The following is a 17,707-nucleotide window of genomic DNA, read 5'->3' as shown; positions in this document are numbered from 1 at the left end:
GGCCCTTAGACAAACAAGATTCTGGGTGACATCCCTCCTCTGCCACTAAAGCTGAACCTGATATAACAGAGAAACACAGTAATTGAGATATTCTCAATCCATTAAAACAGATTCAAATCGGTCACAGAACTTACCTATGATGATGATTATGATTTCATTATATCACCACATAAAAAAAAGGCAAACGGACAATCACACTCTAGTCATTTTAAGTTGATCATCTCCATTTTTAATACAGGTGATATGAAACAAATGCAACAACCCTGTTTACACTTGGCTTCACTTGAGCTTCCTTTTGGGGATGGAGGGGCCTTAATGGTGGCTAACATGATCCTAGCAGTAACTGTTAGATTAGAGAGAAGGACTGTACACGATGCAGGTCACTGAATATGCGACAAAAACTTAAGGACAGGTAGGCGACAAACAGATGAGGAGGGGAAATCATCTTCGAACGTCACATGCACCAACAACCCCCGAGAAAAGCGGTCGTCTTTCCTCTGCGGTTGAGAACAGTCACACGGATGTCATAGATACTGAACACATGAAATCAGATCATAGAAAGGCCACTGATTTCACAGTTTTTCTAAAAGCCTGGGTTGGATTTCGGTTGGGGATGACCAGACACACGCAATAAAGCCATTATCTGCTGTACCCTCCTTGCATCTTTCTCCCAAACCCTTATTAATTATTTTTTTGTTTTGTTTTCTGCTCTGTAATATACTTTTCATTATTTACAGGGATGTACACAAAATACACTTAAAAAGAGGATCTTCCATTTCTTTGCAATAAAATGTCACAGGACGTTTAGTATTGTCTCTTTTTTGTTACATTCCAGCCACGAGCCATTCAAGAAAACTAAATGGAAAAATACTGTGATCAAAAAACACAAATGGCATAAAACCTGGTCCTTAAAAAGGGGGTGTGTTCGAGTCCTGTTTGTGCCAGTGTGCAGTATTTCTATGGAGGCAACTCAAGGACTACTAGTTGGAGTTGAAGTGACAGTCAGCATCGTCAGCAACCCACAATTCCTTAACGTCTTTCTCCACATACATGAGATTTTTGTTCAACCCCCAAATGCCTTTTTGCTTTTCCAAAGGACAGGTCTCTGTTGATTGACAGGCAAGTTTAACAAAAAAACAAACAAAAACAAAACTGTGTCTGTGTGGAAAGGGGCAGATGGTAAGGTGGTGCTTTTTCTCATATTCAGCATGTTATTTTCATTTCATCTTATTTTTAAATCAGCGATATTATCATCATCTCCATCTGGATCTTTTTTTTTTTTTTTTTTTTCACAAAAATAGGATGGTGCGCCCCCTGTTGGGGGGTTCAGGTTCTCCCACAGATGAAAGCAAGGTAGGTTTAGTCATGGTCTGGAGAAGGCTTGTGTGCATGTATGTGAAGTGTGTGTGTGCGTGTGTGTGTGTGCCTGACTGGAGAGGAGGCGTGTTTGTGTGGGGCTGAATCAAGGATATTCACGTCAGTTCAACAGTCACTGTGAGAATAAGTGGCAGGCATATCAGTCCAAACTTGTGCAAACCAGGAGCTCCATCTGAAAGAAAAAAATAGAAAATAAAAGTAATTAGTATTTAGCAGGAAGATGCTCATCAAACCTTGGTCTAAATCGTTGGTTTGTTGGGTTTGAAACAAACACAGCCCTGGGGAAATCTCACCCACAAATTAAATTAAATTGTCATTTTTTACTCACACATGTTATTTTAAAACTTTATGATGTTATGTTGTTTTCTCTGGAACACAAAAGGAGAATTTTGAGAAGTCTTTATGCGGATTTAGTTGATAAATGGCAATTCATGGTGATCATGGGCTGTCAAGCTTCAAAAAGGACAAAAGAAAGCTTAAAAAATAATCAAAATGATTTATGTGCTATATTCTAAGCTACACAATAGATTAGAGTAAAGAAAAACAGTCTAACATTTATTCATTATTCAATCTCAAATCGAATAAGTCATACAAATCATTGTGCATGTCTCAAATTAAATAAGCAAAATACTGAATGCCATAACATTTGATGTTATTGATGTCCAACTTGTGGAATATTTGATTTAAGAGCTGCATAGTCATATGGACAACTTTGTTGAGGGTGAGGGTGAGTAAATAATGACAGACTTTTTATTTTTGGGTGATCCCAAAGGATCTGGCTTATAAAGGAACGAGCAAAGTTGTCTCTAGCTGAGCTACAGTATGGAAAGCTGTATGAGTGAGCTAATATTCTCAAGTACTTTGCTGTAATCGACTAATGCACTCTAAAAGGTTTGAACGACCTGTACAGCGGTGGTGGATCAGCGCGGCCAGAACATTTATGCATACTACACGACGTTCAATAAGCACAAAATGATGATGGCTATCATAGGTATTATGAGCAATACTCAGTGCTAAAGTCATTTTATTATCATCTCTCTCATTTTCATTGACAAAACAAGTGGTAATATATAACATTACTTCTACTTTTATGGCTTGTTAGTGCTATAATTAACATAACATAAGTATCACTTCATTTCCACAATATGAATACATTTTTTCTTTTATGGTCAAAACTCAGTGGTTATGTTCAGAATAAAATACTAGCATACCACAGCACAGTATATACTGTACAGAGGGTATGCATAGACGTCACTTTCCCGCCGGAACGCGCTCCCTCAGCTGAACTGAGTGGCAAAAGAACCTGCTGCATGACTGGATTTAATAGGGGAAACTGCGAAAACGCGAGTAAAACAAACGATTACACTAAAGGTTGGGCTCAAAAGTGTTTCTTGTGACATGTCAACGAAACCTAATCCATGGATATTGGCATGCAGCCAGGAATCGTGTTTCCTGACATTTATATGTGCCTGATTTCGATGCCGGGGAAATACATAAAGTGAATCTGCTTGTGAACACTTTATATATCTACAATATAGGTGGGTCTAAATCGGAGTGATCACTTATATCAGTTTTATATATATATATATATATATATATATATATATATATATATATATATCGTCATATCATCCAAACCTAAAACTTGTATAGTTTTTGTCAGTGTTTATTTAAAAGCACCCAATTATAAGATGGTAAATATTTAATTGAGTTGTCAACACAATATATAACAATACAATATATACGGTATGATTTTACCCCAAAATCCAACATTTTGACACAAAATGATAAATGCAAAACATGTTTCTTTGCCTGGAGTCCAGTTGTTTCTGTGAATTGCAGTGACCTATTTGCTTCTTTTTCTGTAGCTTTCAGCAGTCTGTAAAAATATACCTCAGATTTTGCGTCAAAGCTATTTATACAGTCAAACGCAAAGCTCTTTCCCATTTTGGATGTGTTTTGTGTGTTTTTCGCGGCATTCCCGCTGAAAACCCATGCTGCCACTCATTCTTTTGCCACTGGGCTTAACTGCAGTCATAACGGTCGGCGGTGACGTCACGTGCATACCCTCTGTACTTGGTTACGCTTCATTTCGATAGTCCTCTTTAGACATTCTACAAACTATAATTAACTTTGCAACTATATGTCAACTAACTCTCATTAGAGTTTTAGTAGACTGTCTGCTTAATATCTGCTAACACTTTATTTTGATGGTCTTTAAGGGTGCAGTAGGTGATCTGGGAAAATATTAACGTTAGCCTGCTAGCATTGAAAGCATACAATCCCACCGTCCTTGCAAATTGCCGTCCAAAGCCACGCCTACTCCAAAACACAGAACACACACGCACATATCTGCTCTCGGCAAAGTGTCACGGGAGATGGCGTAAAACTAACTCAAGTACATAACATCACAATAATAATGAACGTAAAGTTAAACAATTTGGAGAGCTTGTACCTGACTGCTGCAGATTAATTTCGGTGTTGATACTGTTGACATAGAAACGCATAATTTCGAGTCTGCCTGAACAGCTCTGGTTAGAACGTCACAGGTTACTACTCTTAATTACAGTAGTTATGCCGTAAACGCAGCATAAGCTTGTTGTTTTGATTCGGTAGGAACTGTAATAGGCGGCTGCTATTTGTTTGTGGTGCTCTGTGACTGACGTCTTGCATAAACTCTGCATACACTCTAAAAAATGCTGGGTTAGAAACAACCCAAGTTGGGTTGAAAATGGACAAACCCAGTGATTGGGTTGTTTTAACCCAGCAGTTGGGTTAAATGTTTGCCCAACCTGCTGGGTAGTTTTACTTAACCCAACTATTGTTTAAAAATTACAGTATTGCTTACTTAAAATGAACCCAAAATATCTTGAAAATTAACATTTATTAATATGTTTAATAAATTAACATTTTAATTTTATTTTAGATTCATTTTAAGTCAGCCATATAGTCATTTTCAAACAATAGTTGGGTTAAATAAAAACTACCCAGCAGGTTGGGCAAACATTTAACCTGATGTTTGCGCGAATGTGTCAAAATATACGCTAACAGGCAGGTAGGACATCGTATTATTTCATTCGGACCGAATATAAATATTGGATGAACATTTTAGGGTCCTACGCCTTTCACAGATGTTATATATTTATAAAAATACATTTAGATCGTTTAACATGGTGACTGGATATGAGGAGACTTTCAACCAGTATAACAACACATTTTTCTGTAGAGAATCACCTATTGCACCTTAAAGTAACTTTGCAAGTACATTTCAACTTATTCTTAATAACTTATAACCCTACACCTAACCTAACAGTCTACTAATAATCTATTGAGAGTTTGTTGACATGTAGTTGCAAAGTTACTTATAGTTAATAGAATGTCTAAAGAGAACTATCGAAATAAAGTGTAACTTCATACTGTCTATAATAAAAAAATAAATAAATAGATTTCTATTACTATGCTACATTGTTGTCGTCATATGACCTTATGACGTCACATGTAATTCTTAAATTATTATTTAATATTATGAACTATTCAAACATATTTTTAAAAACATCTTAACTTTTGGCAGTTCAATCACATTTCAGTGTGGTATACAGAATTTCATGCATTGTGCTTGAGATGTACAATATATTGCAGATTTTGGCAAATGCATTAGGCCATTGGTAGTTTGCCATTACGAACATAGCTATTGTTTTTTTGTTTGTTTGTTTTTTTAATTAAGGATACAGCAGTAGAATTCCAGACTGCAGGCCATTTGTGAGCACTAGAGTCTTTAGGGTGTTATTTTGTGAGTCGAGAGGGTGTTTGAGATTCAGACACATGTCAGACATGGTGACCTCCCGAGGCCTTGTTCTACAAGCCATTTGACTTGCATACGAGGGGCATCTGAGGCTCGACTCAAGATCAGCGTTCACGTTGACCTGATTCTGTCCTTGCTCTCACACACCTGCCCTGCCGCATTTGCATATTCAAATTTACATCCGTAGATGCGGCAGAGCAGAGGAAAGGGGTGCGGTGAGAGGTTTTGGGTGAGGCAAAAGAGAGAATAATAATAAAAAAATAAAATAAAATAATAATAATAATTGAAAAACAAGCAGTAAAAAAAAAAAAAAAAAAAAAGGCCCCTCTGGACCCCTCTGCCTGACAGTTCTTCATCTTTACATATGAGTCTCTAAGAAACTGTAAATGAGCCAGCACTGAATGTATAAAACAACTGTAATCCATCACTGAATTATATTTGCTGTGGACGCGCTGGTGCATTGGTAAGTGATGGCTCACTTCTAGCATCTAAATGATGAAAGCAGCAAGCCTTTGCAAAACACATGGCCTCTTGAGAGGAGGAGAGGACGGAGAGAGACCAGAGACAATAAAAACACAGTGTGCAGCTTTAGAAAAGTCTCAGAGAGGGAAAGAATTAAAAAAGTATATAAAACTGTACTATTACAGCATTTCCCTTTACATTGATGGTATCTGAATAGCTGTGTACTACAGCACCCTTTCAATCTACAAAATAACTGGTAATTGGATCTTTGGTGTTCTCCTATGCGCAGTATTATTATAGATAAAAGTCTATAGTTACGTCCCAAATGACGCACTATATGCTATGAACTTATACACTATGTACTCATCCATGTAATGTGTTAATTGTATAAGGTTATTTTGTCATTTAACAACAGAGTCTGATCTCCCCTCACCCTCTGCTACGTAATTAAAGCTGCAACAGTTGAGTGCATGAATTGGGACGCACCTTATACTTTTACTGGCTGTATAACTGTTATTTATCTATCCACAGTTTAGCAATCTCGCAATTATAACATGCGTTAGAAGAAATGCTGTTTATGAAACATATAGCACTTATACATAGTATAGGCTATATATAATGTGTAATTCAGTCAATGATGTGTAGTTATCCTCGCAATGGTGTGTATATATCCTTTTCATGTAAAAAATACTAACTCTTGGTAAACAATAAGTAAAGGTGATACTAGATTAATCAGTCAAGGCAATATTTGAGGTTAAATTAACTCCTGTTTCCTTCTCAGGGTTCCCACTCTTTCACGAACACCAGATTCAAGGACTTTCAAGGACTTTTTCAAGCACTGTTTATTTTATATCAAGCACCTATCAAATTCACATTACATATGGAGCGTCATGAAAGACCTCTTGCAGTACAAGCATTTGCATCCATTTTAACCCGGAAGAGGAACAGAATCATTCGTACATTAATTTTGGAAATATATTAAAACTGTTTGCAGCTTTCTTATCCCTAATGTTAACAATTATTCCATACTAGTTTTGGTTTTCATTTTTTATGAATCATTACTTGAGTAAAAACATTATAATATAGAGAGAATATTATAAAAATACATTCTGCAATTAAGTGAAAAAAAAAAAAAGGATTATATGGATCGTAATTGTGGCTTAAAGTCAGAATATATACAATATATCATAGTTCACGAGTTCACATATCCATATAATTAAATAGAGTAAAGTTATGCGTATTTTATTCAGTATTAGCAGAATAAGATGCGAATGATAACTCTGTCCAGCAAATGCAGTGTTTGACAAGATTTTAGAACGTAGTACGTTGCTAAGAGTGGTTGCTAAGGGTGTTGTGTAGTGATACACAGAACCGTTGGGTAAAGCGGTCATAGGCGTGTTTTATCGTGAATAAAACACAGCTATTGACAAATCAGAATCAAGGTCAGGAACTAAGTTTTTTTTCCGCTTTTGTCACATGACCAGTGTTGTTATACTAAAACTAAAATGATTACAGATTGTTCTTGTTAATCGACATAAAGCTAAAATAAAGCTGAAAAATGCATGCTAAATAGAACTATATATCCATTCTCAAAATGGAAGATCAAGTTGAGTGCAATGCATTGTGGGATACGGTATTCTGGCCTTGCTGCATCTTTGTATTGCTTTAGTTGTACACGTTTGCATTTATACCACCCATAGGAAGGAAACACTGTGAAACTGATCTTTTGTAATTTTTAATTCATCAAAGTGTCTTCTCAAACAAGAGGCAGCAAAAGGCTCACGCAGCCAAGGAATCTAATCACTGAGGCATTCAAATACTTACTGTTCGGATTCTGTGTGTTTTTCATCATACTTGGATTTTCTGCAGAACAGAGGAAGAGGAGGGGAGATGGTGATAAAGAGGTGAAGAGGGAGATAGTAAGAGAAAGAGTGTATTAGCAGATAATACAAAAGATAACCATCATAGGTTTGTGGTCTAATGAAGGATGAAAACCACAAATCTCACAGAGACAAGACTAGTATACCACTGAAGAGCCATCGGCAGCCAAAGTTAATAAGTTCACCACTATTTTTGGCAGACGTCAAAGTAAAATCTACCGAAGATTGGAACATTTTGAACTTTGAGCACTCTGTGAATGCACAGATGAGCAAACTAAAAAAAAAAAAAAAGATTCTTCCAAGAATTCTCAACCACCCCTCCAACTGATACCATAGTAGCAAAAATCTATAGACAAGCTTCCTTTCTCCTAAATGCTCATCTTTGTTCTTTAATACAGCTGATGGGTTTTAATGAATGGCTATTGAGACAGGTCAATAGTAGCCCAGTTCAAAGGATCTTAATCACTATTCTACCCTCTGTGCCACCCGTGTTCAGACTCAAAAGCACAAGGATAATTTGAACGAGGCGGATGATGACGCAGGGCGCACTTGGCTGTTAAATAGATATTAACGCTCCTCCACGTGAACAATTCCCCAGGTGACGTCCTCCCCAATGAATCACTTTCCACCAAATGGCCTCCTGTGCTCCGCCCAACGATTTGTAGATGTGATTGAAGATTTGGCCTGTATAAGGGAATGATGGACAGCTTGTCCTTAGATTCAGCTTAGCCTTGGAAGTACGCAAAAAAAAAAAAAAGTGGACACTTGTGTCTCAATGAAAAGAATTGCACAAAGAATGCACAAAAACAATTGACCATTATGTTATTTTCTCAACCTCATGTTTCTAAACCACATTTCTTGCTTCCGTAGAAAAAGAGGAGAAACTGTTTTCAGGCAATTACAGTGAATTAGGACTGAAGCTTACATGGTTCAAAAAGGATACAAATATCATTCAACTTTAATATGTCACCCATATATCACGGATCAATTAGCTATTCACTAAAATTCTTGACATCCACCAGCACATTTAAGTCACTGAGGCTTCTTTTTAATGAATCGGTTGATTCAGTTCACAAAACCAGTCTAAACCAAAGTCCCTTTAAGACAAGTCATTTCATTCGGCGGCCATCTTTGAAATGCCTCTCGGGCATCCTGGGCAACATGCAGCTCCTATCTCTTTGAATGGGGAAACATCAAATTCTCCAAAACTGTTCGCCAACCTTACGATTAAATTTCATATTTGAAATCACCAATGAAATCTAACAACAACCGGCTCATAAATTTAGTTTCTAAACGCTCGAAACTGTATTTTCAGGCTAGATCAAGTTAATGCGCATGCGCAGACCTAAATGCTCATCTCTTCGGAGGCGCACGTCTGACTGTTTCTATAGAAACCAGTGATTCTAACGACCGCTGAAGTGACGCGATGACTTTACCAGTCGGCGATTGGCCCTTATTTAGAAGGCGGGACTTATTCCGCCATATTGCGCGTTACACTTTCTCCCATTCAAAACAATGTCTTGTGTTATTCTATAGTCTTTGTCTAAACTCAATGATTAAATTATCTGGTTGCACTCACTAGCAGGGGAAGATAATCAAATAAGTACAATTTCAGCCTGTTTATTACATGACCTATTTGTATGACTTCAGATAAGTTATCCTCTTCAGATAGAGGATAGACAACATTATGGACAATTTATAATATATTTATGATTCTTTTGCATCCTTTTTGAAGTTTTAAAGCTCCAGTCACCATTCGTTGTAATCGTATGGTAAAGAGTAACCAATATTCTTCAAAATTTTGAGTTTGGAATGACACGAGGGTGGATAAATAATGACAGAATTTTCAGTTTTGGGTGCCCTATCCCTTTTAGTTAAAGTGTTAGTTCACCCAAAAATGAAATTTCTGTCATTAAGTACTCACCCTCATGTCTTTCCAAACACGAAAGACCTTTCCAAACCACACATAAGCAGCAACATCATTGCACCTTTCAAGGCCCAGAAACGTAGTAAAGGCATTGTTAAAATTGTCGACGTGACTACAGTGGTCCAACCTTAATGTTATGAAGTGATGAAAATACTTATTGTGCGCAAAAACAAAAATAATGACTTTATTCAACAATTTCTTCTCTTCCCTGTCAGTCTCCTATGCTGCTGACATAGTAAACACAGTGCAGTGCTTCGGGTTCTACGTCAGAATGGCAACTCAGTATTGGCCGACGCTGTATGTGTGAGCAGCACGACGCATGCGTGTGATGCTGATGCAGGATCTGACCAATAATGAGCTGCTGTTCTGATGTAAAACACGTTTACTACACTGTTTACTATGTCAAACTTGTTTTCGCATTTGGTTGAATGTGCTAAACAACTGATTCAATTGATCACAAGTGCACTAGTATGTTGACACCTTATGGTGAACCGTATTCAGCTTGCTGTCTTTAGCCTTGGCTGTCATTCAGATTATCCAGAGGAGCACTGACTGTCCTTCATCTTCCAAAGCACATCTTTGATTAGATCTGAGCTCACACTATAGGCAGATCTCTCATAAACCCTGACAGCCTCGAAAACTCAGGGGGGAAATTAGTCCAGGGCAGCAAAGCGTGCGTAAACACACCCACACACGTGTGTGTGTGTGTGTGTGTGTGTGTGTGTGTGTCAGCAAACAATTTCTTTCTATCATCAATGAAAACAAAGCCAAGACTTAGTGGGCACAGCATCTGTTTCAGCAGCAAAGGATGGCTAGACAAAACCACAGGGGAATGAAACTGTCACGCAATCACACAAAAGAGGCTATTTTCCTTTTAACAAGATGTTAACAATTTCATATTTGTGCTAACAAAAGACAATATCCCTTAGAGAAAAAAAATCTGTGACCCAAAAATTTCAGAGGTACTGCAGATTTGATGGTCATGTGTTAATGTAGTCATCTTATGTCACATATTTTTTGGAATAATCCACTTTTCCAGCTTAGTTTCAATTAAGTAATATTTGTAATATGTTATTTTTATAGCTTAAAATTAGAGTAAATCTGACTAAAATTAATGAATACAACATATATTGACTTAAATTTTACATAGACAAAATATTGACAAAAACAAAAGCTAACAACATTATTTAGTGTATTTAGGATAGAAAAGGAGTTACTGCTGGAGCTACTTACCAAAAACAATGAGGCGTGTATGTGTGTCAGTGGAGCCCAAAGGATTCTGGGCCGTGCAGCGGTACATGGAGCCATTGAGTTCTGCAGGCACTCGCTCCAGCACCAGTTCCTTCCCATCTCTCTCGGTACTGCCGTCCAGCAGTCTGCCGCCCACCCGTGTCCAGGTGAACAGAGGCTCAGGAAACACCTCATTCTAGAAGTAGTGTGTGTGAATGTATTTAGTACACAAGAATGTGTACATTAAGGAAAAAAGATGAAGAGAAAAAAAAAATAGTCAAAGCCCATGATACAGAACGGATGCACAATATATTGGTATTTTTTTTTTTATATATATTGGCTATTAAATTGTACATGTTTCTCCCAAAAAGCATCTTAAGACATTAGGGAAGAAAAGAAAAGAAACTTGTTATATTGCGAATAACCAATATTTAAAAACACCTTCCTTACTAAATTTGTACTTAAACAATCAATAATCAATACCTTTCAGTTCGGAAGAAAGGACAAAAAAATAAGAGATATAAATCTTGCACCAACTCATCAATGCAATGCAAATTTATAGGGAAACAATTTAGGCATTTCTTGTTACAGAGTTATCCAGAAGCGAAATGTAAGGGATTTTATGGTTGTTAGCAGGGCAATGAAAAACAAAATCACATTAAACAGGTAGTCCACAAGAGGCAAAAGAATATAACATATTCTTATACGCTCCTTTACAGAGGTCCATGGTGTATAGCATTGTCTGCAACTATGCCTGGAAGCCCACTCACACAATACTAAATTCTTTCATGTCTATTCGAACAAGTCCTTGGATTTTAATACTTGTGAAAGCTCACTATAAGATCGTTTGATTCTACACAAGAGGACAGGTGTGATGAAACCCAGAAACAAGATAGAAAAATCTCAGTGCCTGAGCCAGGGCTACATCCCGATTCATTTTAGATCCATCTTTCCCCTGCTGATCAAACCAATCTACCCATGTTCTAGGTGTGATAAGTGACTGGCTGGCACATACCATCTAACTTCACAAAATCATGTGGCTTGTCTGGGTGACCTTTGATAATGGCTCATTGGAGAGTGTGGCTTGGCTGTGTGTCACTGGACTTCCACATTCACACCATGACAGAAGTGAAATGAGTTTGCACTTGCTGGTGGAATCAGGTCAGATCCAGATCAAAAATATCCCATATGGCACTCACACGGCTTAAATCAGGACATATTGTAATGGTAAGACAAGCTCTTGGAGAGCATAAATGCTTTGTACTTGTAAATTTGAAATTAGAAATGAAGGAGACACCAATGTGACCCCACCTGTTGGTGGTTTTACTAAAGCCAAAGTAAACCAAAGGGGATATTGAATCTGTTTTTTGTGATTATTTGAATTGCAGGGGCAGTATTTAGTTTTCTGTGTTAACATTTATCTTATCTACATATGAAACCCAGGGCTCTGGAGCAGCTAGGGATAAGGGAGACCTTCTTTCAAATAAATCTTCATTGGCTTTTTAAATCCTCTGAAATCCTTTGTGTAAATATTAAGATCCAAACTGGATTTATGTCCCCGTCAAGCCTGTTTATAGTGACCATTCTTTCTATTATTTAAAGTTGTACTTCAAATATATGAAAATTGTGGGTGAAATAAACACACAGATCTGCCAGACAACCTGCCCATGCACCAAACAACTCCCTCTACCTTCTCAGGTAACTTCATCTAAGTGCTTTTTCCACTCAAAATCCAAAAACGAGAGGGCATTCTTATTGATAATACAGTTTAAGATGGTAGCTATGTTTTGGGACATGGATTCTAGCTGGTCTGAACTGGTCCAGGCTGGTCATTAGTTGGTCTCACTGGACATTGTTGCCTGTGTAACTGGTCTACCAGTCTTTACAGCTAGTGACTCGTGTTAAACTGCAAATTACCAGTTTAGATTTGCTAAAAAACAGTTAAGATCTGTGTAAAAATAGTCTAAATCTGCTAATGACCAGTATAGAGCTGCCAAAGACCAGTTTAGACAGGCAAATGGTCCTTTTTAACCATCTAGAATCCAACTAGCTGGATTTTCCAGGAGGGATAAATCAGAACTACTGTAACATTCCTTTAAATTCATGACACAAGCGATGAAATAGCATAAAGTAGATTCAGTGATTATAGCATATCGGATCTAATTTATTTCCACCTGAATGCTGTTGGCTAGACACATCTCCGAGTCAGACCTGTCAAAAAGATTGGGTGGATCATCACCAAACTGTGCTGTGTTTATCTGTTGGGGGAAGATTTTTTATTTTTTTTTACCTCTTGGCAGACGGTGATAGTTACACTGAGACAATCTCCCTGCTTCACTAAGTCTGTGGAAGCTGACGGACTATTGAAGCAAGTATAAATTTGGCGCCGTTGACAGTAAAACGCTCCTGGCTAGCTCTGTGCTCGCACCTGTTTTGCTAGCTAGTTTGACAAGAACAAACGAAAGCAGCAAAATCCCTGAAAGCTGCAGTGAAATACATCAACAAACAGCTGATTTGTTTTTTAATCAGATGCTCTTATGCCTTCTGGTAAGAAAACAAAACAGAACACAAACACAAGTGAGAGTTTAGCATTAGCAAAGAGAAGCCAAATGTTAGCATAACAAATCACTTTGCCTTATTTCCGGGGCTATTTCTTGCCAAGCATAGGTTTTTCACTAAAAAAACGAACAAACAAAAAAAAACCTTGATCTGTTTTCATGTCTTGCTTATGCCATTTTATTGAAAGATCCTTTAAACAAGATAAATTTATATGAGAAACAAAATGGCATAAGCTATTAAGACTTAGTAAGAAAATAAACTACTTTACTAAATTATAATACACACTGTACTTTACTAATTAAGTTTACTTTTGATAATGCTTCTTAACTCAGTTATTTTTCTCATTAAGAACAATTATAATACAATTTAGTGAGATTTTTATGCTTAAAAATGGGAAAACCCTATTTGAATATGGGGTAAGAAAAATAACCTTGACTTCCTACTTACTCTCTGAAAGTCTCACAGAATTTTGCTTCCCAAGTAAATGTATCTTGATGTAAGGATGTTTTCACATTCTATATCTTTTTCAGATATTTTTATTGGAAAATAAAACCAAATTATATATATATATATATATATATATATATATATATATATATATATATATATATATATATATATATATATATATATATATATATATATATATATATTTTTTTTTTTTTTTTTTGCAGTGCTGTGAAACACCAATTATTTCCTTTAACAGCTAACAGCAGGCAAACCAGATAAACGTCTAAATGGAACAAATGTGAATCATGTTATCATTTAGCGAATTTATGACTCAGGCAGTTTTTCATTTTAAGAGATTTATTAAATGCAACAACGCATTTGTTTTGTTCCCTTTGTTCTGTGTTTATGGAGATGACAATGAAATATAGAGCACTAACCACAGAAAAATCAATTGGGGAAAGAAGAAAACTTAAATGGCATTTCATCCATAGAGCATTTTTGTCACTCAGAGTCTATAGACCATTTATAAAAGCATTCTTATTGTTTATTAGACTGTTATCTTATCTCACAGCTGATATGTACCCAGTACTTCCCAATAACCTTGAGTGCTCAAGGTTTTTTTTTTGAGTTGCAGCCCTAAGTGTTTTTCCATAGATCACTTTTCTGAGTTTTTGTTCTCGTGACCTTTAGAGGACTTTGAAAACCCTCTATTTTGATTTCATTGCAACTTACATGATTGAACGGTTTGATTTTGTCAGATGCAGTGCAACCCTCCTCAGACAGGCTGAACCATTTGGATTGATAGCTCATGGATAGCAGCAGCGGGGTCAGAAGCTGACAGATACACGTGTTGTATTGCACACTCTGTAAGAATGGTCACTATAGCCGTACATCACACAGGCTTAACTGCACATGTGGGACAAACCTCCTCGTATCCAAAACTGAACTTGGCCCTGGTTTCGTAACCCCCATGCACTTACCACTGGAGATCCTACCTGGAAACCTTGAACGGTGATGCGAACCGTATCCCCTACCTTTGCCCTGGTAGGGGATATCACAAGCTTGGGGCCTTTAGGAGCCGCTATATGAAGGGAAACGAGAAAAGAGTCAGTTTTTGTTACATTAAAACAATAGCACAGTGTTAACAGACTAAAGTCATGGCATTTGACTTGGAGGTCAACTTGGAGATTCTTGGTTTCCTTCATTGAAATGGCTGAGGAGTATTTATTTCCCAAGAGGGACAAGGACCTAAATTGGGTAGACACTCATTACTGAAGAAGAAACAGAGCGTGCAAGGCAAACGGTGGAGGAAGTAAGATAAGAGACACTTAGAGAACTAATTCCCTTGTCTTGTGTGGACTGAATCTCCCAGATGGGTTTAATTTGGTCTCAGAGAATGGCTGGGATGTGATGAAGGAAAGGAAGGTTAAAACATCATATTTTGACCTTCTCAGGCACAGAAGATTTCTCTTGTGTACTCAGGGGGAAGATAAGAAAGTGATTTTGTACATCTGGAAAGTGAGACCACAAGTTTCTCAAGCAAAACTTCCTCTATTTGGCAGCGCGAGCGAACCTCTTTATTGCGGCGGAGTCTGAGTTCGAGAAAGCCTCCGACTGGTCCCATGTTAAGTGGTTCTGCATAGTTTACTATGATTACCAATATCCACTCTGCATAACCCTGAGAACCATAAAACAAGTTTTGTGAGCCATATGTTTGCACTAACACATAATTCCAGAGTGAAGCTTAGTAAAGGCAAATCGGACTTGAAATTGTTCAAAAATACATCCCACTGTGGCCTTTTTTCAACCCTCATTACGACTAATGCTACGCTTTGGCTCCTACAACACATACAGATAATCCAACTACTGAGAACTATGTGAAACAATGGCTAATCATGCTTTTAGCCATCAATCAAGCCACAGAGTGTCCAGCAAAAGCTAATGAGGCATCAGGCCAGTCTTAGTCAGTTTAATGATTACCCCCTGGTGTTGCTTAATGGATTATGATTTCCGCTCTTACATTTGTAATGGGTCCTATGAATGTGTATTTCACACATAAATCAAGTTATGGCAGGACACTACACTGCATACACAGAAATCCTCTTTTGCCAGCTTTCTTATTATGGAAATGATTTGGGATATTAGCGGCCAGGCTCTGCAGAGTGGAAAAAGAGATGTGAAATGCAATACACAAGAGAGATTAAGAGCTTGTCAAGGCATGAATCATGACTCAATGACTCCATCGATTTTCCCTAAGAAAACAGTTCAAAAACAAAAGGAGACCACTGATAGGGCCTGTGTTCTGACAGAGAAATGGTCACTTGAAGGCTGACCCTGCCTTTTCTGTACCAAGTGGATGAATTAACGGATCAATACCTTGGATTGCCTAACCTAAGCCCTAACCACAGAAGTTGACAAAAAAATTCACCAAGCTGTGACATTTTCCTATCCATGGTACCAGGCAACCATTCTGACAATGGAGTCTCTTTTTTAAAGAAAAAAAAAAAAGGGTAAAATTGCATCTGTTAAATGGTATTTTTAACAGAATTAACCTAAAAAAGTCTTATAAAATGCTTGCTGTTGAAGTACTTTAAAGTGATGGCCAGATGTTTGGGACCAACTCCAGGAGGAACATTTGGTGACCCATATCATCACTTTTGATTACAACCGCAAGCACGGTAACTGATGAGCCACAGAGCCGTCGATTTTTCAGGCTTCACTGGGGAACAGAACTACAAAGTCTCAAAGTTAATGTCAGCCGAGTATGACACTGGGCCTTTAGGAGCCGTTATGGAGGCAAATAAGAGAAAATACTGTAAGATAACACTGTGCAACCATGTCAAGTGATGACGCTGGGCTTAATGTAATTTACCCAAGAAAGTTCCTGGAACAACCAATCAAATTAGGTTTACCTATGATTGTTTGCTAGAAATGTTGTTACAGGACCAACAAAGAATGTTTGTTATCTATGTCCGACATGCTTGAGCCTGGCTTTCTTCTCAGACTCTTTGACCAAATCTTCAAACGACAACTTCTCTTGTGCTTCTATGGTCCACTGAAACTCTTAATAGAGAAGGTTGTTTGAATGAGCACAGATTCATTCACACTCCCACACACCACCCACAATAAACATCTGCGTACTTATTATCTGTCTATTGGGTAGAGGAACTTGGCGTACAGCATAGATCATCTCCAGCCTCTGGATGTGAGAATATAACTCATTCCCCTTCTGTGTTTTTGCTGAATCAGTAGCACCTTCACCCATGCAAATCCTCACTGCTGAGCCTGGCTCAGCTTTAATTATGGAGAGGCACTGACTGAATCACTGCATATTTAGATATGACTGACAGACAGCCAAGTCAGGGCAACAAGCCCAGCCGTGATGCTCTGAGGTGAGGACAGCGTTCTGAGAACACCGTCTCCATGGACCAACCGCATCCATTTAGAACTCAGCGCAAGGCTCGCCTCATGAATATTCAGTGAATGTAATACAAATTTGAGTCGCTGTCAAGATGTTTCTGTCTCATGTGGAAATATTAAAAACTGTGAAAGATTTATGACTTGTGAATGCTCTTATGACTTGCGTTTCATTTTCGGACCGAGTACAGGTTAGTGGATCACCTGCACTGGAAGTGTTAGGATAGTATCTGGAATGGAACCCTCGACTAGCGTGATTGCATACATAATATATTCCAAAACAGTCTTGTTAATTAAAGTCGGAATGGAACAGAAGTTGCGACTGGCTTTACTTCCATATTTCAAATGATCATGTTTCGGCAAAAAATATTATAATTACATTAATATAATAAGAAATATTTCTTGAGCAGCAAATCAGCATATTACAATGATTGCTGAAGGATCATGTGACACTGGAGTAATGGCTGCTGAATATTTAGCTTTGCCATCAACAGGAATAAATTACATTTTAAAATATATTAAATAAGAAACAGTCAATTCAATTGTAACAATATTTCACAATATTATTGTCTTTACTTTACTTATGACCAAATAAACTAAACA

General features: G+C 37.5%; 1 protein-coding gene across 7 annotated transcripts in view; it reads right to left on the bottom strand.

The window, feature by feature from the left end:
- igsf21a (immunoglobin superfamily, member 21a) overlaps window positions 1-17,707 on the bottom strand; it is a 258,609-nt gene continuing 240,902 nt past the window's right edge. For 5 of the 7 annotated variants that reach the window (XM_067387240.1, XM_067387237.1, XM_067387242.1 and 2 more), the window contains 4 exons: window positions 14,668-14,768; window positions 10,682-10,874; window positions 7,466-7,504; window positions 1-1,549 (listed from right to left, as the gene is read on the bottom strand). In XM_067387240.1, coding sequence (XP_067243341.1) covers window positions 1,473-1,549; window positions 7,466-7,504; window positions 10,682-10,874; window positions 14,668-14,768 — 410 coding nt within the window. In that variant the 3' untranslated portion in view covers window positions 1-1,472. The remainder of the gene's footprint in view (window positions 1,550-7,465; window positions 7,505-10,681; window positions 10,875-14,667; window positions 14,769-17,707) is intronic. The other 2 variants (XM_067387238.1, XM_067387239.1) reach the window with 2 other exon arrangements.

The sequence above is a fragment of the Chanodichthys erythropterus genome, chromosome 6 (genome assembly GCF_024489055.1).
Source record: "Chanodichthys erythropterus isolate Z2021 chromosome 6, ASM2448905v1, whole genome shotgun sequence".
Classification (NCBI taxonomy): Eukaryota; Metazoa; Chordata; class Actinopteri; order Cypriniformes; family Xenocyprididae; genus Chanodichthys; species Chanodichthys erythropterus.
Note: the sequence above shows the minus strand (reverse complement) of the source record. Positions and strands in the feature narration are given on the sequence as shown.